The 25,890-nt window shown below is 25.7% G+C and overlaps 1 protein-coding gene across 1 annotated transcript in view; it reads left to right on the forward strand.

Moving 5' to 3' along the window:
* LOC112601605 overlaps positions 1–13,646 on the forward strand; it is a 269,568-nt gene extending 255,922 nt beyond the window's left edge. The window contains exons 6-7 of the mRNA XM_025349310.1: positions 9,553–9,694; positions 12,950–13,646. Of these exons, the coding sequence (XP_025205095.1) occupies positions 9,553–9,694; positions 12,950–13,646 (839 nt within the window). The remainder of the gene's footprint in view (positions 1–9,552; positions 9,695–12,949) is intronic.
* Positions 13,647–25,890: the final 12,244 nt, after the last annotated feature.

Genomic DNA, 25,890 nt, shown 5'->3' on the forward strand with positions numbered 1-25,890 from the left:
TCAATACAACTTTCAAAGTTGTATATCTCGGATAAGGATTAAATACAAACGTTGGAAATAAAAGCACAAATGAACAGCAAAGATTAGTTTTAAAATACCGTTGTAAGTAGGCTAGCATATCTCCAACTCCCACTTTGAAAGTTGGAGAACTTAAGAAGGGATTGAGCACAAAAGATGGGATTAAAAGCATAAACCAGCACAAATGAAACACAAACGAATGGAGTTAATTTTGTTTCAAAATTACAAAGTGGGGAAAGGTCGGGAACGATCATAGAGTAATACTCTATGGGAATGGTATATCATCAATAGATAGTGATCAATAGATTGCGCAACAATTGATAGTGTAAGCAATTGATAAAGTCATGACATTTTTTTAATTCCAATTTTTCACAAATTTGTCAATAATTAAATAATCATAGGTTCTCACAAATAAACTATGTCAAAAATTATAAAAATATATTTTAAGAAATAAATTTTAATAAAGTTGCCAATAATTAAAATAATCGGTTGAAAGTTCAACAATTAGTTACAGAAATCAACCATCATCAAAAAAAAGTATAATAATCGAACAAAAAAAACTTAAAATTACATATATTGATTATAATAATAGAAGTAAAGAAGATTATTTACAAGGGATTGTGCATAACTTTCAATTACAAGTTTGATTTTTTTATTAGGTACTATTATTTTAATAATTGACAACTTTGTTAAAATTTATTTCTAAAAACCTATTATTATTATAATTATTGACATCATTTATTCATGAGAAACTATGATTATTAATTTAATTATTGACAAATTAGTAAAAAAATTGGAATTAAAAAAATTTTATGATACTATCAATTACGCACAATATCAATTGTCATAAACTATCAATTGTCGCGCGATCTATTGTCCGCTATGTATTGTCGCGCTATCAGTTGACTATTATCTATTTTTACATGAATCTATTGGAGACATGGAGCTATATTATTATTTTGTATACATAATGAAATGTTCAAAGTATTTAAACTAATTTAAAGCTATTCATACCATGTTAATATTTAATATTAACCCTTTGAGTAATCAAAATTTATAATATAATATATGAAGTTTTTTTTTTAAAATAGTCTAAAAATCAATAAACCGTATTGAAAATAGCAAAATCAATTATAAAATAGCCTAAAAAAGAAAAATCAAGATATAATTTTCACTTATAATCGTTTTTTTTTTTATAAGCCTATACAATTCTTGTTTTTAATTAATTTAAATTTAACACATTCTTTGGTCTCAATGACCGTAATGGTCTCAATATTATGAAATTGACAAAATTGAATTAAGTGCTGAGCAGTTTCTTTGGTATTTTTAAATTAAACTTATTTTCTTACTTATGTAAATTTAACTATACATTTGAATTGTATCTATATACTTGATATACATTAAACTTTCGTATAACTAAACAATAATAACGTGAGCTACACTTGTATTACAATAATTCTTCGTAATCGAAAAAGTTTTTTTTTTATTTTTTACATACATTATACACAATGCACAAATATCACAACTGTTCATTTTAATGGAGAACATTTTAGTATTATGATCTCTGAAAAAATAAATCTGTTGCTTCATAGTTTTGATCACTTTTGTTTTTCGCTAATTAAAATATCAGAGGAACATAAAATGTTCACAAATCTTGATGTTTGAGTTAATTTTGCTGTTATAGACTTGTGCAGATATAATAATATAACAAATAATATTGTGAACATTTTGTTACATAATTATTAAAATATATTTGTTATGCAACAATGATATAAATCAGCTGCACGCAGAATATACATGGAATTATTGTCTACAATTTGTTAAGACTAAAATTTTTGAATGTTTTCCCTGCGTTTATTTATTCATCGTCCGCATATATGCAGGTTTAGATCCAATGTTTTTTAACATGTTATAATAATATTACGACCAGCTATCAAGTCTTGCCATCATATTATGCCAATCAAACGAGGTATTGCGATAATAAGCCGAGTTATCACTGACTGTCGAATAATAAAATACGCGTCGGAAATATCCTTTTAAATTAATGACCCTATAATATATACCTATTATAGAGGTTTATAGACGACGAAAGAACCGCATCGCCCTTGATAATCTCACGTTTGAATGGCATAAGTATTAGGCACCTATGTTAAATGGTAAAATATAATATACAGAATAATTCAACCAGAAAATGTTCATCCCTCCATCCCTCATCACTATATCAAATAACGACGCCACTATTTTTCCTTAAATAAAATATTTTAATTGAAACCTATAAGTTTTTGAAATATTTAAAGATTCTTGATTTCCATAAGACACTGCCTATTTTAAAACTTGTATCAAACAATACAATTTACTGGTAATACTAAGAATATATGGATATCTATATTAATTCCATCAATTATTTTATTATAGACATAGAATTATTTAAAAAAAAAAAAAAGATTTTAATAACAGCTATAAGTATATTACTATGTTTAAGTACAGAATATATAATAGGTATATATCGGGTGATTTTTGAAATTTTTAACAATACTTAAGGAATATATACTTAAATAATTTTTTTTATATACCATTTAAGGAATATTCTATGGCATTATAAATTTATCTAATTCAAATAAAAACTACCCGTATATACCGTAAATTATAAAGCAGATAATTTTTTTTAAATATTAATGCACTTAAATCAAAATACAAACAAATATTTTCTGAGCTATTAAACGCGTTCGGAAAATAATTAATTTCGAATAATGATTTTATATACAATATAAAATACACATAAATATGTTTAACTAGATATATGTCTTATTATATCTACTCTAACAATTTTAACAAATTATAAAACTATTATTTTAATTTTTTTTATTAATATCAATAAAAAATTATTTACTTAATCAAAATTCTTGAAAATACAAAACACCACATAAGTTTTTGATTGTAATTATATCTGTATAAAAACATTAAAAATGCAATGGCAAAATGATTTTATATGTATTTGAAGTTAAAATTTTAACGAAATTTGTCAAAATCGCAAATAATTGCAAATTTATTTTCGTTAGAAATTCATAAAAACTTTTTTAAACCAAGTTTTAAAAATTTAATATAAGATTCATCATAAATAGTTTTTACTAAATCCATAAAATATATAAAAACAATTCGTTTTTACAGGCGTGTTAAATTCAAATTTGAACGAAATTACTTATTCAAACAATAAATAACGATGTCAATTTTTTTGTTTTAATTTATAAATGTTTTTCGTGAGAACTTAAAACTTTTACGTATATTATAATCTAATTATAAAGTTTATTACACGATAACATTTTAGATTTATTTTAAGATATTATTATCTATTTATACTACAAACCTAGGTACTATTTTTACTATATTTACAGAAAATTATTATTAAATTTTAAGTTATAAAGGTTAATAAAATATGATATAGGTATATATATTATTATTATAATTAAATACTAATAATATTATAATAAATGCAATATATCAACCTTTTCCAGTAAGTCAAATCTTATCGTATATTACGACTGGGATGACAATGTCTTATACCAGTTTTAGTGGTTTGATAGTTTTCCGTTATGTTGCGCGACATAGAACTAAGAGCAAAGAAATGTTAAACATTAGCAAAGGAATGATAAAAATAATTAAACCGAGAAATGTACAAGAAGGTAGTATTATAATAAGGCCAGCTGCAGAAAATATCTCACGATTTATACCACGACTAATGGCTCTGTTCTAACGTGTACTCACTTATGTGTTATTTTGATAAGTTATTTGTTGGTGGTTGTATATCGATTGTTATTATTTGGTATTCAGCCTACGATAAATTGTGCATTTGTGTTTAAAAGTAAATATACCAGCGTATAGAATAAAACGTAAATGAAATTGCTTTTACTAAACAAAACAAAAAAGAAGATGGAATAAGAGTTTCGATTTTTTTCAAAACAATGTATAGATAACGTACATAGTCATATTGTATTGTATTGTGTTGTCATTAGTACATTCATAAAGGTTATTCCTAAAACAACAATAAAATATAATGCTGTTCTGTTCAATCATAGAATTTTTTTTGGGGGGGAAGGAGTATAAATTTAGAATTTAAGTGACATTAACAGACCAAAATAATGAATTTCAGAAAAAATAGCCACGTCAAGAAACTTGAAATCCCTTTCATTATATCTTCCCCTTTCTTCTCATTGTTAATATTCCACAAATCTCGATATCCTTGCCGTTTAATGGGAGATAGTTACATCAAATTATCAATAGTATAATTAACATGTAATGCAGTGGAAAATTTAGAATATATGCACCCTAGAGTAAAATTAATTTAATACTACCATTCTCCCTTCGAAATATTACTAACACGACACAACAATTATATTTGTAATTAATGTTTTTATTTCTTGGGTACTTTATAAAATTGCATGTACAAATATAAGACAATAAAATGCGTTAAATAAACTATGTACGCACTGTACAGATACAATTTATAAATAAAATTGAGTCTCAATAGTAATTAATAATTTCTTCCTTGACTTTTGTAAAGCAAAAACGTCAATAATGTCATAGAAATCTAAATTCCATGTTAAATCATCCTAAATGTTGAGAAGTGCTAAAGAGTTAAGCCGTTCTTTTCCTATACATGATAATAAATATATTTAAAATCCTATAAGACCGACTACTTTAAAGTAAAAAACGATCTTTCTGTAGAACAATTTAATGCTCAGTGGTATGCATATCAGCACTGTCAGAACAATATCAATGTAAGGATGTATTATACAGTAAAACAATTTTTTTTTTTTAAACACCGCAGTATACATATAACACTTTTTGAAGTTACTTGATTATATTTTTGAAAGCTCTGTTAAAGTAACCTGAAGTTGATGCGTTTATTTAGAAATTATATTCTTAACCCATCTTGATATCTTTTTTGAAATACTACTTTGACATTCTTGTACGCCTCTACATTAATCTTTGTTGTCAAACAAAATAAAATTTAATACTTTTTGAAAACTTTTTAAATGATTTTTTTTTTTCAAACTCAGATTTCATATTATAAGTAGTCACTTCATTTAAATTAAATTAAATAAGGATAATTTCTCTTAATTTATGTAGACAGTGATAATTTTCTCATCTGTACCACGATCGCCACTATTACCATCCATAAAATTTGTCACTTGGTACATTTTTCCCTTTGCATCACCCTAAATGTGCCAATTATCTAATAATATAACAATCAGTATGTAATAATACTCATTAATAGATCTAAAACGTGTCTAGCACACAGTAACATGATCCACAACTTATCTCAACCATTCCACGCAATGTTTTATCATATAATATGAAGTTATTCATGAAAAAATCAATATTGATACTTATTTTTTACTAACAAGTATACAATCAAATAAAATATTAAAGAAAATACTATTTCAAAATATTAATTGGTAGGTAGAAAAATAAACAATAACGTATTTGCAATTACTTATAATTGTAGGTAAGTTAATAACTTTTTACACATTCTTTACTCGTTATAACTAAAATTTATTTTTTTTTAAATATATATAATTTAATTTCAGCAGTCACTTTATTCCGTTTGTGCTTTTTATTACATTGTTCAATTCTAAATTTTAACATAATCAACGCTAGTATCACACTTTTGTTTTGAAAATTTTCACAGTTTATTTTTTGAATCTATTACATTTTAATTTACACAAAATCGCAATATTTACGTTTGATTCACAACGTTAGTTGTAAATTAATTTGATATTAAAAAAAATCTCCATGTTATGAGAGAAAATTTTTAAACAAACACTTCATAACCCTTTCAGTCCCATAAATAAGTATTATACAAACTAAGAAACAAAACGAAAATTTCTATAAAAAGTCTTATTTAATACAAAATTAATTATTTTGTAAAATAAAATCGAATTGTTTTTGATTAACCAAAACGGTATTGGTTATACAGTCAATAATTTGGCCATAAGAAAAGTTTTGTTAATTGAAACTACCTTGTTTAAAAGAAAGAGTTATTAAATATAATATTTTATAACTATGCAGGTATCTAACTCCTAACATAAAAAATCCACCAAGAAATTAAGTCTATAAAATATATACATTTTTATATCATTGATATAACATGAAAATATCTTACCAAAGGTAACTCCATAATAATGACAAATAACTTCTTTCATGTTAAAAATTAAATAATGTGAAAATATATCAAGACGTTAAAAAATTACATAATTTTATTTAATTATAAAATTTTAATTAACAAGTAGATAAAAAAAAATAATGTATTGTTTTGTCAAAATATATTTAAAACACATTATTTGTTATTTGAAATTTTAAATTCATCTACTGCTGTGATAATTTACAATCCACTATAATAATAATATTACATTTGTAAAAAATAATTAAATTTTAAAATATTATTTTTTTAATATACGCACTTTTCTACAATGAAAATTGAATTTTCCCGTAAAAATTCATTGGACAGAAATCAAGAAAATCATCGACAAAAATAATAACTCATGAATCAATTTTATGTGTGCGTATAACGACTGTCGGTGGTGACAGGATGTCGATAAAAAATTTTCATAATACAAAAACAATATCGAATCTGATTCAATACCTCTCACAAATACATATTATATATATTATATCATATATGCATATAAGTCGATTCGTATTGCTAGTGATACCTTATTTATATTTTGATCTTTTTATTTTTCGTTTTGCCATCTTTCCCAGCTAACAAAAGAGATTGAAAACTGTTCGTCCAATTGCCTGAAATAGTATCTTTATGGGAGTTGTACGCCAGAAACATTTGTTACCAAGCCACTACAAGTACTTGAAGCGATTCTCGAACAATTTACATAATATTTCTCACGAATTTGCATAGTCAGATTATTTCACGGTATAAAATCAAAAACAGAAACGACTCGTTTTCACAAGTTAATTGAAAGGAAAAAGAAATAAAAATAATATTTTTTCTCTGAGAAACTACCCTTAGTATGATATATTTCAACGCGATTCACATAAGATTATCCCTTTTCTATATGCTTAGGAACACTACTATATGAGATACTTTAGTTTTTCTAATATATATTAAAATATTAAAATGTAAATTTTATTTATTTACTATATTTAATGTATAAATTTATTTATTTTATAATACCTATTATAAAATAAAATAAAATAATAATAAATTCATAAATCTTTAGTTGCATACTGTCAAGACACATGAAAATTCAAAATGACACATTAAATGTAAAAGATATACATTATAAATTTGTTCATAATACGCATAAAGCCATATAGGTAGATAACCTATTTACACAAATCACAAACTAGGTGAAATATATTACTAAAAGTTATTTCCATACTATACAAATGCAGTTAACTAAAATGTGTATACTTAAAAACATAATATGGAGTTTGTCCTCTTCTACTCTTGTGTGCAAGTTAAAAATAAATTTCTAAGAATTCTAAATTGACACGGAGTGTCACTAAGATAGTAAGTAAAACTGAAATTTGTTTATTTTAAAAGGAGATTAAACACATTTTAACTAAATAATGAATGGTATTAATTTGATTATTTACTATAACAATTAATATTAAATAATCGATTAACGTAATTTAGACATTTAAATGTTCAACTCTATGTATTATAATTAATGTTTCATTTGAGTTATTATAAATCTGCTTTATAATTAAACTAAGTTTTGCTTATCTAATACCATTATGTGGAACTAATTGAACTCAAACATAATTATGTGTGTAATAAAAACAAATTATACAGACTAAATATATATATATATATATATATATTACATTGACAAAAAAATGTAAGTTTTAAATTTAAATAAGCTTCATAAATTAATAAAACTAAATATGACGCCCTACCAATATAACACCTATACGAAATGGGAAAAACCTAAAAATAAGCAATTTAAACAATATAGGCTAGAATTATTTATTTTTAAAAAAAAATCTATAAAAAATAAATGGTGCATGGATAAATTTACGATATCTCTAGTAGGTATTTACAATCAACTAAAATTTATTTTTCATATATTTTAAATCCACATCATTAATTTTTGATTAACATGTATAGATATTCAATGTGAAATAAAAACCAATAAAATTAAAATAAAACGAGTAAAATATTATAGTCCAATAAATAATGAAAATTGATAAACTCTTAAACTATGACTCAATAAAAAGGCAGGCATACAGCTTATAAACTTTGTGGCTGAAGCTAATAAGATATAATAAAATAGCCTATGATAAAGTACACTGATATTTTGATTATTTATCGTTGAAATAATTCGTCCATGCACAAGTGTCACGACACACATATTAAATCTAGTCTTAACGTTCTTCATCAAATACAATAATATCTTGATATATTGTATTTACATTATAATACGATGTATTTCATTGTTGATTTCAACAAATGGCTAACTACTAAGAAAATAATTAGACTATGTAGTAAACTGTTTTGTCAGGTTATATTGTAAATGCTATTTAAACAATTATCATTTTACCAAAACTAACTTTTTAACTGGCAAGTAGGTACTAACTTAGTTATTCTATTACACATTTGGTAACTAATCAACAAATAATTTTTATTCAACTAAAACTTTTAACAATAAAACGTCATACCATATGTAACTTTAATGGAGGATTTACTTACTACTAAACAAATGTTACTCCTCTAGCCCTCAAATAAATAGCAATAACATTGTTATAATAAATATATAATAGTATTTGTGTACCTTTGAAGACAAATTAAAATGAAAACATGAAATATACATCTTATTGTTTTTAAATAAGTCTACTGCTATAAAAAAAATAATTCATTGTGATGGTTTGAAAAAGTATAAATTACTTTTATGTAAAATATTTTATATTTATGCAACTAAACAGACTAGGTAGTAATGTAAACATATAGTTGTTGTCTGTTGACCAAAAGAAATATCTTTTATATGGAATTTTTTTCTCAGAATATGGTTAAATATTTGAACCTGAATGTGTCTTATTTCAAACCAAATCATGAAAAGCAAAACGCAAAGTTTAACCCATTATTTTAGGATCTGTAGAATCAGATGGTACGAAATTACAAAACTTTTATCGTTGAATGCTACACAAAGCCGGACGGAAGCCATTAAATTATTCTAATACGAGAGAAGAAACAATAATGTAGACTGTAATAGTTACTGTCAACCAAAATGATTTAAATGGGAAATAGGTAGGTGCATACATTTCAATTGAAAACAACAACCCAGTTATTTCCAGAGCTAGACATGTTTTGCTTATTTTATCAGAAACACTGTGTGTGTGTCTGTTATTCTTTCCCATTAATCTCTTCAGTTTTGATTTTAAACGTCAAATCGCCTTGCACGTGAGTTCCATTCTATACATTCAGTTATGTTTATTTTTGATGGTACATTAACAATAATTATAAATTGTACACTATACGATGTATATTATTATATAATTGTATGTCATTGTTTTCAGGCTACGGAAACATCACACCAAAAACCGCTGTAGGTAAAATGGTTACAATGGTCTACGCGTTGATTGGCATCCCATTGATGTTAGTGTACTTATCAAGCATTGGCGGTCTGTTGGCGTGGTGTGCCCGAGGAATATTTACCAGGTAATTAATACAACTATTTATTCAATTTATGTTGATGGAGTTCTACTTAATTGCAAATGCTAATTTAAACCATTTAAATACACTTTGATAAATCGGAGAATCCTTTAAAAAATCATTTTCATATTATTAAAAACTATTAATAAAACGTTATTACAAATCTAAAAAAATACAGACAATTTTTGTGATGAATAAATATTAGCATAAAAAATTTATTTCACTCTTTAAAACATTTTATGTACTATATAAAATTTACTAAATCATAGTACTTAATGAGTTTGTTAATACTCCGTGATTATATCGTTAAAAATATTTTTTCTTTAAAAAAATATATCAAACTTGATTGTACAGGTTAAACATCACTCGTCTTTGACGCTTGAATAAATAATTATATTTAGACTTAATCAAAAATTGATAAATCACATCTATCAATCATTATTAAAGAAATAAAAGCGATCAACACAAAAAGAAAATTTCACATTTTTCCAATTTGCAATACTTCTGATAATAAATAGTTTAATATATAAGTTACTTAAAAACGTAATTCTTTTTCAGTTGTCACTTTTTCCATCATCTCATATTATATAACGACAAATGGTTTTAATTTTTACCCTGCCCAATTTTTTAAAGCTTTTGATATGTATAATTCTCACGAATCATTTTCGCATTTTTTCACTTCAATTTAAATAACTTACTATGTTATACGAATACAAATGAAAATTGAATATTTTTGAAGAGTATATTTTATAAAAATTATTTGATTTGAACGCACAAAAATACGTTTTGTAACTTCGCATTAGTTTATGACGATGCAGCACTAATTTTCATAAAATTTATTGTGTATACTATTTATTTACTATGGAAGAAAAGTTCGGATTTGAAAAAACTTGTATTTTAAATATATCATAAATTTTCACTCAAATATCTATATATTATGTAGTACCGGGTAAACTTAAGAATAAATGGACACCCGTAAAGTAGTTCAAGTTTTCTTATATTTATATATAAACAATGATAAATTGTAGGTAGGTACAAATGCATAATACATATAACTTATACATTAATATGTATTTAACTTACAAAATACAGACGAATTTATCTTGATGTCACAATTGTTTATAAACAACAATACAAATGCACGTAATATTTTCCTATAATATTATATAGTGAATACGTAAAAATAACGGTGTTCGTCAATTGCACCGGATTTGGGACATTACCTGTATAGTATACATCTATTGCGCCGAAGAATTTGACAATGACACAAACTGTCTTAATTGGTTTTAATTTTTATAATAATTATATTATATTAATTTATATTATTATTAATATTATATTAATTATATTATTTTTATAATAATTTGTACTACAATAAACAAAAATATATACATTACACACAATTTATGCAATTTATAATCTAAAAGTCAATAACTGTAAAAGTTTTAAAATATTTGATATACAAGTGATTTATCAGGAAACATCAACTTTATCAGATTGTGAGGCAATTAAAAATATGTCGAACAGATGGTCAAATATCATATTTTATTTTGCCATGTCTAATAATTTGTCATGTCGGTTCAATATTTACTTTTCTAAAAAAATAAATTAAAAATAGAAAATGTAGATATAATTGAAGATTTTTATTTAATTACTTTATAAAAATTTTTTGTTGTGGTAGCTTATGCGTTTTACAAATTCACAACATATCTAAATGTCCATTTAAATATTTGGATATATTTTCGTCAGCTATAGTTTTTTGTTTTTTATACTTATGATTTTTAATTTTATTTTCTTTCTCGAAGCTATTTATTTTTATGTATGATTGAAGTTGAATTATTTTTAAAACTTTTGAAATCAATAGAAATTGTATTATACACGTTTATATAATAATATATTTAAGAATCGATTAGCGCAATTGATGTACACAATTTATAACATTGAAATACTGATCGGCACAATTGATGTTTACCTTTTTCCCATTCCATAATTTTTTTTTATTACCTGTGATTTTCGGCGCAATTGATATATACCCAAAAATAAAATGTATAAGAACTAAAATAATCCTACAACACTTCGACGATGGGAAAAATAACAATTTTCGTAGACTGTTAAACGATAAGAAAGAACTTGACTATAAAAATTATAAGAAAGATATAATAATGCTTGTAGAAAAATAAATTTGTGTTCGTGTTTCATAAAAACATTTCACGAGTCAATTAAGAGTATAGCTATTAAAATATAGCTACTTTTTGCTTTATTCATATGTACCCATCTCGTGATTGCTTAAGAGCACGCCAAATCCGCATTTACGTAAACGAGTTGTGAGTATTTAAAAAAAAAATCGAGTTATCTGAAACTAACCGACACATGAACACGGATAATGTTCTTATTATCGTGATTTATAATCGGTCGATTCGTTCTAATTTTTAAACTAATGAAAATAAACGTGAACTGGTGAATGTGAATTTGTCTACACTACGCATCTTCTGCAGTTTTTTATGAAAGTTCGTGTTACAATCTATTTTTTATTTTGATTTATATATTAAGATTTGACGATGTCCAATTAAACACGGTCAATTTATTTTAACTACCTTATTGAACATAGAAATAATATTCCCATTTCATTGAACGTTATACATTTTTTGATAGTCCGTATACAACAAGACTCTCCAACTCTCCGGCGGCCATATTACGAGTTATTAACGTATAACTCGTATCATAAGTTATTTTTCAATTTCTTTTATTTATGAGAGTTTGAGATAAAGCATTCAATCGAGTAACCACATCGTGCACTTTTTATAAAGTTTTGGTGAACATTTTCATACATTTTTACAGTTTGGATTATTCGTATACATAATAGGAGATAAATGATAATGGATTCACATTTAAGGAATCATACACAGAGTGACAGATTTTTAATGATTATACATTCAAAGTTTTTATAGATTCAAAGTGATAAAACTGGTTTATCAAATAAAAAAATACTTTATGAAATTTAGCATCTGCAGGTACTTTCCATTTTTGGGCATCGGCTTTTTAAAGTCTGTGATTCGTGTATGTATTAATTTGTTATTTTTGTCAATCGCATATCTCTCAATGCAAATATCTGTTTAATTCAAAAATAATAATTAACAAATAAATATGTGTGTGTGTGTATCGATAGCCAATTAGCCATACGTACTTAAAGCAATTAAACGATACGATTATATTATATTGTTGAATAATAATACGACCGTTTTTTATTCGGGCCTATTGCAGGTCATTGTGCTGTTGCCTGTGCTCCAAGTGCGGGTACTGCTGTTACGACGAGAAGCTGATGGAAGAAAAAGAGCGGCGGATGAAACTGAAACGCGAGCGGAAGGAGTACGACATGCAAATGAAAACGTTCTCCGGCCACGCGCTCGAACCGTACTACGTGCGGCCGGGCGACGCGGACGACGTGTTCCTGAGGGTGTCCGACCGGGCGGCGTCCGCGGCCGCGTCTGATTCGGCGTCGGCGGCCGCCGCGGAACTGGCTGCGGACAGCGCCAGTTTCGTGCCACTGTTATTGGTCGGCTTCGCGTTCATGTCCGCGTACATCGGATGCGGCGCGGCCGTCCTGTACCGGTTGGACGCCGGCGGCAAATCGTACCTGGACTGCGTGTTCTTCTGCTTCATGTTGCTCAGCACCATCGGTTACGGCAACTCGCGGTCAATGGACGTGACGCTCACCAGCACGGCCACCGTTTGGTTCTGTTCCGTGTACATACTGTCCGGCATGGCGCTGACGGCCATGTGCTTCAACATCGTACACCACGGCGTGTCACCAAACTCAAGACGCTCTACCGGCCGGCGACCGCGCAGACCGAGTGACGGAGGCGGCGGCGTCGGCGGTGGCGGTGGAGGTGGCATTAGTCCCAGTTCGACAACGCGAAGACTCCGCGGGAAGGCGGCTGCGGGCAGCATACTGATCTGACGTCGTCGTCGCGTGGCGCGCCTCCAGCACCGCCGCCGCGGCCGCGAAGTCCTGACACGCGAAACGCGGCCGTCGCAGCACGTCCGACGACGGCCGCGACGTCGACGGCGACGACGACCGCCGTCGTGATTGCTGTGCCGTGGCCACCGCGTGTGGCGCGCCCGCGGCCGTGATGGCCAACTACATAGGCCAAAACGGGTACCCGCAACCCGAGATCGTGGCCATCGCCACCGGTGGGAAACCCAGCGTCGCGGTAGCCCCGGCCGCGTTGGCCGTTGACCGTTTCGACGTCAAGTTCGGTAACGTCCTGCACGATTCGCCACCATCGTCCATGTCTGTAGTCGACCTGACCAACTTGGACACGATCGCGGAGGCCAATGATTCCGTCGAGATGTGAAAACGCGGATTCCGCTGACGTTTTTCAAAGAGAAAAATACAAACGTTCTCCTCTTTGACGCGAAATATTACCTATTATTATTATTATTATTATTATTATTATTATTATTATTATTATTATTATTATTATTAGGTATGATTGTATAATGTTATACGCGTATGACAATTAATTAACGATGTTTTCAAATTTTTTCTTCGGCTGTCCCAGAGAAAATATAGATAATGACCTCCTACTAGCCACTATGCGACGAAGTGAATGAAAAAAAAAATTATTTACGTTAATTATTGATTTATATTATATGACAAGGCTATAGCATTATACTAATTGTATATTTGTACAATTCTTAATACGCAGGTTTTTTTTAAAAAATTACAATCTAAATGAGTCCAACACCATATAAGGTGGTAAGATTTTTTGGAGGGATGTAGCCTTCCTAGGGATAGACATGTACCGACTCGTGGAGAGCTTCGTCAGCATTTTTAATTGGCTATGGGGGGGCTAAGCCCCCCCCCCCCCCCCAAACACCCCTCTCCCTAATTACACCTATGCCAAACACATTTAGTGTTAAATCATGTAAACATTTCCTGTTCTTCCAATATCATTAGATATATCATATAATATTAGAAGTCATTTTTAATATTCAATTATTATCAATTACAGGTCTATCTAAATATTTATGTACATGTATTACAATTATTTATATAGAGAGACATACATAGTTAATACATTTTTCTTTACAGTCTAGAACAAACCAATTATTTTTTATAATGTTCCTACACAGACAATTGCGAATGTCACTAATAATATTGTAACACTGCTTTCCCACCGTGTAAGATATAGCTAACTTCTATATTTTTATTACGCTCAATAATTTTATTTTAATTTATTTTAGTATATTCCAAACAATCCTAACAGATAGTATTTTTTTCAATATCGAAAACAATATTTATTTAGACGGACATACAAAACAACTCTTAATAAATTAAACTTTCCATTCTAAAAAGTATTTGTTACCTATAATTTTAATTCAATTAGGTTATTAAATAATGAACTCGAAACATTTAGTAATCATTTCTCCATGTTTAATTGCATACTCATTAAATTCCAACAAAAAACTAAAATTTATAAATTAAATCAATTTTAATATTTTGAATGTTATATTGTTAAAACTATATTGCATTCTCTTATTTGTAAAATACATTACCTATATTATTACCTACTCATATGTGTGTATAAGTTTATTAAATAATTGTGTATAAATTCAGAACATATTATAATATAAATAATTACCCCATCGAAACATTTTCTAAAATTAATTCTAAACATTACAAATATAAATTTTATTTGTACCTTCTAGTTAAATTAATTTTTATTTCTTTAAAAAAAAAAATCGAATTATTACCAAGGTACATCAAGTTTTGCTCACGTATAGTTATTTTGATCTTTTGAACATTTAATTTTATTAGACATAATAAAATTATTAAAACAATTTTACAGTAAATTGATATTTTTTAGTCTGCTCCTAGTTACCGTTAAATAGGATTAAATAGGGTTAGAAGGGGTTACTTGAGACAGTTTTAAAACACTAAAGAAATTTAGAGAAAAATAGCTGTTGATTAAGTTTATTAATCTATAAAAACTACGTATCTTACCTAGGTACCTAACCAACCTTAATTAATCCTATAAGAATATTTTAATATTTTAATATCATGAAGAATATGTAAAATTATATATGTACCATTAGTCCTTCCCACACGTTTTATTTTTGTATCTGTCACCAGCTGCCTTGAATTTAACATCACCTAAGATAACACAAAATGCATGAAATTTTTATTTAAAATTTAATTTTTGTACTTTTAGTTCTATCGTAATATCGTGAATTAAAATGTATGATTTTTATAGTATAATATTATTATGTAACACGAAAAAAAACGTACTTACCAACTCGGAATGAATAAATATTTTTTATCTATAATTATATTGAGAAAATATTTTAATGCAATTGAGTTACGAATAAGAATGATATACCTAAGTAATAAAACACAAAAAAAACATGTTTCGGACACAAATTTACCAGTTTGGCGGCATACTGTTATAGTCTTACATTTGTATCATTCATTTACTTTTCAAATAATTATCATTTAATCCACTGAGTATGTTATCACTAAATTTATATTAATATTGTTTTAATGTCGATTTTTTTTTATGTATGTACATGTATTTATTGTATATTATTGTATTTAGTACTAAATAGTAATGTATGGTAAAATATTGATTTTAACAGTTTTATAAAGTATGATCATTATTTTTGAAGACAAGTAATACTAAATTTCTTGACCAAATTCCATTGCATTAAATCGGATCTTTTTTTTTTACAAGTTAGAGGCTACCTAAATACACATTTATAAATATCAATCTTATAGTAAGGTCTATTGGCTGTTTTTAAAAATTATTTTATCTTAATAAAATATGGCTCTAAGTCATAATTGACTGAATAAGAAAAATTTTAAATTGAATCATATATATTTTTACGATTTATTTAAATGCTTAAATCCATTTACGGTTCTCACACTTTTTAATATGTTGTACTAAATATTATCTCACTTAAATACAATATTGAATAATTTATTAAAATATTATAATTTTAACAATTATAAAATAATAATAATAATTCAAACTAGATATTTTATAAACTGTTTATTTTTAACATTTATTATGAAAACAAAAAACTTATTCCATGATTAAATTATGATTACCTCTTATTCGATAATTTTTTTTATTTAGATAATATGTATTTAGGTATTCCTACAATATTAAAAAAGTCTCAATTTAATCCAACGTAATTCAACAGAGAAAATTAATATTGTCTGAAAAATGAACATACTATATATTGTAATAAACCATGTCATATCTAACATACCTAATTATATCAATCAATTATAATTATTGTTTATAAAATGTAAATAAAATTGTATTGTAAAATTGATTAAAATCTTTGTATTGTTCAAACCCAAAAATTTTGCCACAGCCAATTCAACACAAAGAATTAATCCCCCCCTCCCTGAAATATCACTAATACCAATAATGTATTTGTTAATAATATACTCGAATACTGAGATTATGACTTTTCTTCAAACCTCACATCCCGACATTTTGCATGCGTTCATCACTAACTAACACACTTTCAGTTTTGAAACATAAATTTTGATTTGTACCTATCTCAATTCAAAACAAGTATATTTTATCACCTTCACGCTGAAATTTACTGATTTTATTTCTGTTTGTACATAAATACGCAACTTTAAATTAATACGCAAGGAGTTCGCACGGGGTATGCAGCCATACTCCGAGAGCAGACGCTTTTTTTTCTAAAGGGCATAATATGAACAAAGTCCCGCAAGACAACACTTTTAGGAAAGAAAAAAATAACGATATACATACTTTGTAGGTACAATCTACATTCACGGCATAATATTATGTGACAAGAATTATGATATTATTATAAGCTTTTCAATAAACATGTTTTAATAAAAATGTGTTTTTAATTTTCAACAAAGAAAACATAATTTTGAAAAACCTATTATTTTCTAAGTAATAAAAAACAGTGATAATAAAAATGGTTATAATAAATATTTTATTGCCCCAGAGTATGCAAGGGTAACATGCCCCATATACACTCTTATGACTGTACCTATGTTGGAAAACAAAACGAATTTCCTTTTGAGAACAAAACAAACCTTATTAAGAATTTTCAATGAAAACAGTCATAATATACAAAGATAATTCAATTGTACTAATTACATATTAATAGGAAATTTCCATAACAGAGATTCAAAACACGTTCAAATACAAATATTATATTCCTTACAAAATGAATAAATGATGCCACAAATAAGATAAGTAAGAAAGGATACATACGTATAAATTACTTATAGTTACGTTATTTAGATATCATACACTTTAATATAACACATAGTATAATTTAGTACATTACTCTCACATGTTAGTATATTATGTATTCGATATTTTATAAATAATCTATAAACAATTAAATATTTAAAAACCAAAAATTATCATAAGTTACAATGCTAAAAAATAGAATATTAACGCTAAAGAAGTTTTATCTTTATCAAACTGAAGAAAAAAAATAAAAATACTCGAATTATTATACAGGTAAATTTTACAAAAAGTAGATATTGCTCTGCTATACAGTAAATAACGATTGGGTCACTAGAAAATGGTTATGTTAAATTTAAATTCAATAATATATCATTCAATCATTGTATCTATATGAAAAACGATTCTGAACAGAAATGGTCGTCTGACTATATCAATATATTGTAGATTCTGAATGAAGCAATGAATATATTAATTTTATAATGATCTATTTATTTTTTATCTATTTATATTTATTTTTTTTGTTTGTCATCATATTTTTAAGCTGTAAAAAGAAACTTATTAATCATAACAGGGCCAAATAATTGTATCAATTACATGTTTATTTTAGATTAATAGATTATTTTAACATTTAATATTTCATTCAATTTTTAAAAAATCTTCAATGTGGTTTGAATATTTTTTCATTATCTATAAACTATAAGTAATAATTTTAATAATAAAAACAATATTATTGAATAAAATGTAAATACGTGTGATTCTGATAGTAGTTCAAATACACTAACAAAAGTTATTGAAAATAAATTTATGTCAGTACAAATTTTAAACTAATTAGCTTATACACCTTATATGCAGCCTTCCCTAATTTGTTTGTTGCTTACAAGTACTTATGTACCATTCTGGCCACTTCTGTTTCAAACAAAAGATCGTTTTCAAATGTTAAGATTGTTGACTCAGTTACGCTCAACTGTGTAACAAAATCAATTGGAAAGTTTACGATTACTTTCATATGAAAGAGGCATCGATATATTAAATCTAGAAGAAGCTATCAATCAATAAGCATTAACTTCAAAGTTTTAAATAAGGATTAATTAAATAATAAATATAATGTAATTACAATTTGAAGATATAAATCTTTTTATACTTAATATAATATATTTGTATGCTTGATATTTTTGTTAAGTTCTTTGGAATGATTGGATCAAGTATAATTCGAACATTTTAGCTAAGTAATTAGAGAGCGCAGTTCGATAATCCTCGCTCTGTTAGGATGTAGGGCTGGAACCCAATTGAGCAATATTGATCTTTTTCACGAACCGATTAATAACGGAAGGATGGTAGGAATCAAATGGTAGGCATAAAGAGTTCCTCATCATTGAGTAGATCACTGTAATGGAAAAATCTGAATTCAATGATAAATATAATTGCACACGATTCTCAGCTAAGACTAACTACGTATACTACTAAAAATATTTTATTAAATAATTAAAATGCTATCTATTTATTATTAATAATATGATGATGTCAATGAATTCATGCAAAAAACATAGCACAATATGTAATTAATTAATATATTGACTATAACTTTTGGATCAATGGTGAAATTGATTACTAATATTATATTTAATATTGTTTACTCTATCTACTTTTGTCTGCAATAACTACCATGGTACCTGCAGGTCTGGAACTCGTCAATTCCACTTGAGGGTTGATTATTTGTTTTTATTTTATTAAACTAGAAAATTTAAATGATTAATTTGGATTAATCATTAAACATTGATGTACCTAAACTTTTTATTACTTTAGGGTACAATATTGAATTTTTTATGTGCATACACAGTTTGCAACGACTTTAACCCTGATAATACGCAATCCTTTGACTGTGGTTCTCTTTCATGTGCAAATATAGACTAACTCATAAAGAGAATAGTAAATTAAACATATATATAGTAAGAAATATTATGAAAATAAAAAAAACATGTTTATAAAATTCTTTGGGAGTTCTCAGGATAGCTACATTCTTTTTGAAACTTAATTATCCTTTTTTGTACAGTAACGTTATTATTATCATTAGTATTTATTGTAATGATAAGTAATTTTTCAAATTATTATTCACAAATTTTGAAGGAAAAATAACTATAATATTATGATCATCTCACGGCTATACTATAATTTTTGAAAAATTTGACACATCTTAATATTTTTTTAATATGAAATTAAATAACTTGAATTTAAGTAATTCATTAAAAGATACTTTACGTAAAAATAATTAATGTATTTGAAAATATTTTTTTTTTAATAATTTTAAAACATTAAAAAAATAGTTTTTTTTCTAAAAATCAAATCATAATATCTTTTTTTATATTTTGTTCAATATTATTTTTAAAATTTTTTATTGACAACATGCATTTTTAATTCCTTGTTTCAAAGCAAAATATTTTTTGAAAAATTTTGTTTTTTAACAACTTAAAATTATGTAAAAGAAATATGTTCAAAAGCTTAAATATTTTCTGAAACTATGAGTACCTTATATTAAGGCATCTTTGTATTAAAAATGAAATAAAAATGTAAATCCTATTTAACAATTACAGACATGTTTTTTCGTGATAACATTATGTTTTTTCACATTTTATTATTAATATTATAAAAAAAGAATGGAAGTTTCTTGGAATTTATTCCATGTCTATTTATAATACTTAATAAATAATTAATAAGATTCAGTAGTTTTTAATATTTATTGAAATTTCAATAATATAACAAATAACAACAATAAAATTTATTTTGTTCAAATTTAGTGTAATTTAACCTACTATACCTAATGTCTTAATAGTTATCTCAGTAAGGTATTGCGAGAAACTTTTAGAAATATTGATATAAAAATCAAAAAATTACTACTTCAAAGCCTCACACGTATCTCATTAGAACTAAATTATATAATATATTGTTATCTGTTATAATTTCTATAAATCTGTCACTCCAGTTTCTACTCTTTTAAAATAGTTGACTTCTAGTTCTACAGTTACTGTAAACACGTAACTTATCGTTTACACCTTATTTTAAAAATGTCGGTTAATATAAAAAACCTTTTTGTATATTATGTAAATGAGTACCTCTACGTACTATATATATTTATATAATTTAAAAATACCACAACAAATTTGTACCTTAAGCTTAAAATTAATATACAATTATCTGCTATAGAGAATGTTCTTACTCATGAAATAACAACGAATACCATTTTTAAATTAAAATTAATACTATTCACATTTTTAGTTTATTTTTTTAGAGTTATTTTAATATTTTAAGTTAAAATTATAACTTAATGATAATAAATAAAGATAATTAATTTATAAAAATAAAATCTTAATTAGGTATCTTGAAATGTATCTAGTTTTTTTCTTTTAATGATTTAAAAAAAAAATCAATGATGCTTTAAATAATTAGATGCTTATTTTAAAATAACACTAATAATAATAGTGAATCTTTCATACGGGATACTGTAATTTACACGTACATATAAATTTCGTAAGCAAGAAGAATAAATTACAATTATAAGTAAAATTTTATTTCAAGATTGTGGAGTATTATTTCAATATACCAAATACAAAGGTATTTATATCTTTTAATCTACTCTACATAGGTACAGTAAAAATTATTAATTTCTTACACATAAATATTATATTAAAGTAGGTACTTAAAAAACAACGTGCCTTAATATTTGACATTTTTCATATTCAATACTGAAAATTAATTCTATAAATTAAAATTTGTATTTTGAGTTGTGAATTTAACATAAATAAAAACAATAAAATTATTTTTACTTTAAACAATAATATAGAGTATACTCTATAAAGATAGAGTCTTTTATATTATAGACTTCCTAGTTCCCCTATAGCCTTACAATATGATTATAAATTGATACAGAATTACAGAACACTCGTTGTTTATGGTTTTTTTTATTTAGTTTGAGCTTATTGTTTTTATAAATAACGATAACAAAGATAACAGGAAGGGGTGTTAATCTAATATATTATCTATATCAACTTTTTCTAAAGGAGAATTTACTTAAAAGGGGATCGTGAACTTTATAATTAATCACTGTAACATTTATTTAGGAGAAATACAATACACTTCTTTTAAAAAATAAACCTTACCAACTATATGAAAGTTAGGATTAATAATTAATTTACCATTACAGATAAATGGTCTTATGATATAATTTCTTACCGGTCTAGAATAGTAACTCTATATTCATTTTGCAATACACCGAAAACGAAAAATCCTCAGAGCTTCAGGAACGTAGAGAAAATATAAATTATAAACTTGAAATAAATTTACACTTTTTTTTATTAAAATTAGTGATAGCGGTGTTGAGACAATTTGAGCATATGGGCCAAATATGGCCTTTTATATGTCATAACTCGTAAGCCTATGTTATCAACGAACGGGTGAACGCCGGAAGACTGCCACTAATGAGCCATTTGGAGGCGCGTTTTTAAATACCTATCTACTTTTTTATAAAGGTCTAATTTTCTCTAGCAAGTCATAGTTAACTGAAAATAAAAAATTATTTTTAATTATTTTAATGTAAATAGTTTATTGATTTAAAATAATTGTAACGTAGTACTTTATACATATTGTATTTATTTTATGATGATATTTTAGTAATCAAACTTAATGTCTAATATAAGATTATATTTGCTTAATATTTCTAATATAATAATGTAAATACATATGATATATTAATATTGTAACATAAGTTGTAATACCTACTGTTATAACTTTTGACTTTTATATTATACCTATCCTTTTAACATGTTTCTATTATTTTATTGTAACGATTTTCATATCTTTCAAAATAAGTAGGTGCCTAGGTTATACAATTTTCCAATATTGTATTTAAATTAAAACGTAGAATGAAGATTATAAATTTTACATAGCTATACATACAAGTTACAATAACAATAATCAATAACGTTAAAGTATAGATGTGCTAGAAAGGTGAACAAATTAATTTTCACGGGTTCATATTATATTATTGAACTATAGGTATATATATATTTAATATTTTACAACCCATAAACTCGAGGCAAAACTTTTGATACAGTGTTTACACATAGTAAGGGGCTAATAGCAGGTACCCACATAATATTATGCTTTCATAATAAGTTATTACTTTTCATTTTTTTTCTCGAAGTTATAAAAAATTGTACAGTGAACATTTTTATCATAAATACCTAGGTGTTATAATTTAATAATAGATCATTTTAATTTTAATTTATTGGTCATAATAGTTAATAATATTTTTATTATTTATAAATAATGATTAGTAAAATAATTTACTTATTTAATTTATTAATTAAAAGTCTTATTTTACATTCAGATAGTATTAGGTACCCTATAAGTAATTTAAAGACAATGAACTGTTACAAAAAAAAAGAAGTTTGTACTGTTTGTAGAAAATTTAACAGAAATTGATATCATTAATTGTATTTTTTTACATTGGTACGTCTAAGACATAAAGCTATTATTAGTTTATACTGTTTATAAATAGTTTTTTTTTTTTTTTTTTAACAAATTAGGTTTATGTAATTAAAATTTTTTTTATATGACATTGTAATAGTTCCAGTTTAACTAGTATTTTTTGTGCTGTAATGTTTAAAATAAAAGCACTAAAAAAAAAAAAAAACTAGTATTCACAATTTGAGTAATAATGCACTCACTATCAGTGAGTATAATGATATACCATTAGACATTACTGATCTTAAAAAATTCTAATTTTTAATTTTGAACAACTGTTCATCTGTTCTTAAATATAAGCTATACGATACAAACCTTGTACCGTGTAAAATGTTTATTTCCCTTCTAAATCCTCTGTATCCTATATTAAGTTCTTTATTTTTAATCTTGAAAATATTTTTATGAACTATGCTCAATGTTTGATTTTGTTTTATAATTATTATCATTACTTTTATTATTATGATTAAATTCTATAAATTTGTGATGACACGGCGACAGTTTTTTTCCAAAATCGTCCCAAGGCACACGTCCTTGTGTTAAACAACAACATACCATATTCCAACGTATTGTTAACATTTAAAATCTACTTTGTGTACGTGATTTAACGATAATTTATTAACGACCATATGTACAAAACGACTATACGAGGACTTTAAAGTTTAAACGACCTTAATATATTTATATATTGATCAATATTGATTGGTCAAATAATGTAAATGGGGTAACTTATTGTTTATTCGTTGTTTCACTGAATGTTTTACATTTTTCAATTTTTTCCCATTAATTCATATTGAAACTCATTATTCAGGAGCTCAGTATTAAATTTAGTTTTTAGAGATAAATTTATTGTGATTGTAAAGAGATTAGATGTTAGATGAGTATATTTTACCCAAAAACCTTTACCTTCCATCAATTCCGTCCGATCTCTAGTTTTTAAAAATAGGTACCATTACTACTACTTCTAATACTCTTATTAGTTATAATCCAATTATTTCCTTTTTTGATTCCAACACGAGTGATTATGCAAAAATTGAATAATTCTAACCAATAAAGCATAGAATGCTTTATAGCAAGGTCTTAGATTTTAGTTTATATTGTTTATAATATCTCCATTTATACAAAATGCACTTTAAACATAAGTCCAAAAATCAGGTTTACTGGTTTATTATTGTATAGAATTTAATTAAAAATATCTATCATGATAATATGTTAAATTTGACTAAGTCCATACGATAGTTTTTCAGAATACGCATAATAACACAAAGTCCTGCACGTGTGAACTTAATGCGTTATATATAAGTTTTTGTATACGTTATTTATAGAATTAAAGCTAATAGCTAATATGCAAAATTTATCAAGTCAATTTTTAACCTATAAAAATATTATTGTTAGTATTATTTTAACCGTTAATAAGAAGTTAAAATTAAATTAATTATTGATTAAGTGTTATCATTGATTATAAATATTTATAAGTTATAACTAAAATAAGGACTTACATGTATTTGCATATTTTTTCTGGTTAACTTTATCTTTTGCTTAATAAGTACACAATACATTTCATAATTTTAGTGATCAAATACTTAAAGCTTTTAGTCCATATTTTTATATATTTTAACATTTTCAAATTTAAAAGACATACTTTTGATCATTAGAGCATATTTTGATAATTTATCAAAAATTAAGCACTTTGGTAAATATCTATAATAAATCAAGGTCAACAATTATATTAAACAGTGAATTTGTCCTTATCATAAAATCATTAGAAAGTAGAAACTATTTCTCATCTTAATGGTGAGTGGATAAATTAGATTAGATTTCTATTGGCTGTATTGTTTTTATACATACAGCCCTCACAGGTACATAAAAAATTGAATAAAGTAAAATAGTCAAAATATTCAAAGAAAAAAATAATTTTTGGTGTAATAATTGACTTGTGATTTTTTTAATGGTATTTTTTAATTTTTTGATGCTTAAATGAATACTTGACAATTTTTTAATACAATTAAATTCTTACTCTGATTATAACTAATCATTAATACTCTTTAAAACAATAATAATATTATCATGGTAAGCATTATTAGAAAACTTTAAAATATTTTTAAATGTTATTCCTTTTTAATATCACAGAACAATCAACATGCTTAGGTATATGCTTATTTTCCTTGCACACGGATATCAGATGAAATATCTTGGACTTAAAAGTAATTCTGCTAACTCCAATGAGACTTCAAAATAAAAAAGCTATCTATATATTTTTATGGTATTTTTTTCTTATTTTAAAAGTATTCTGATAATTTAATTTTGAAAGTAAAAATTATTAATTACTGTTCTTATCTGTTAATTCATTTTTATATAGCTATATAAAAGTAATATAATAAAATAATAAATAAGATTTTTATAACAAAATAATATTATTATAATAGCATTACT

The sequence above is a fragment of the Melanaphis sacchari genome, unplaced genomic scaffold (genome assembly GCF_002803265.2).
Source record: "Melanaphis sacchari strain LSU unplaced genomic scaffold, SCAv2.0 Contig7_pilon_pilon, whole genome shotgun sequence".
NCBI classification, from domain to species: domain Eukaryota; kingdom Metazoa; phylum Arthropoda; class Insecta; order Hemiptera; family Aphididae; genus Melanaphis; species Melanaphis sacchari.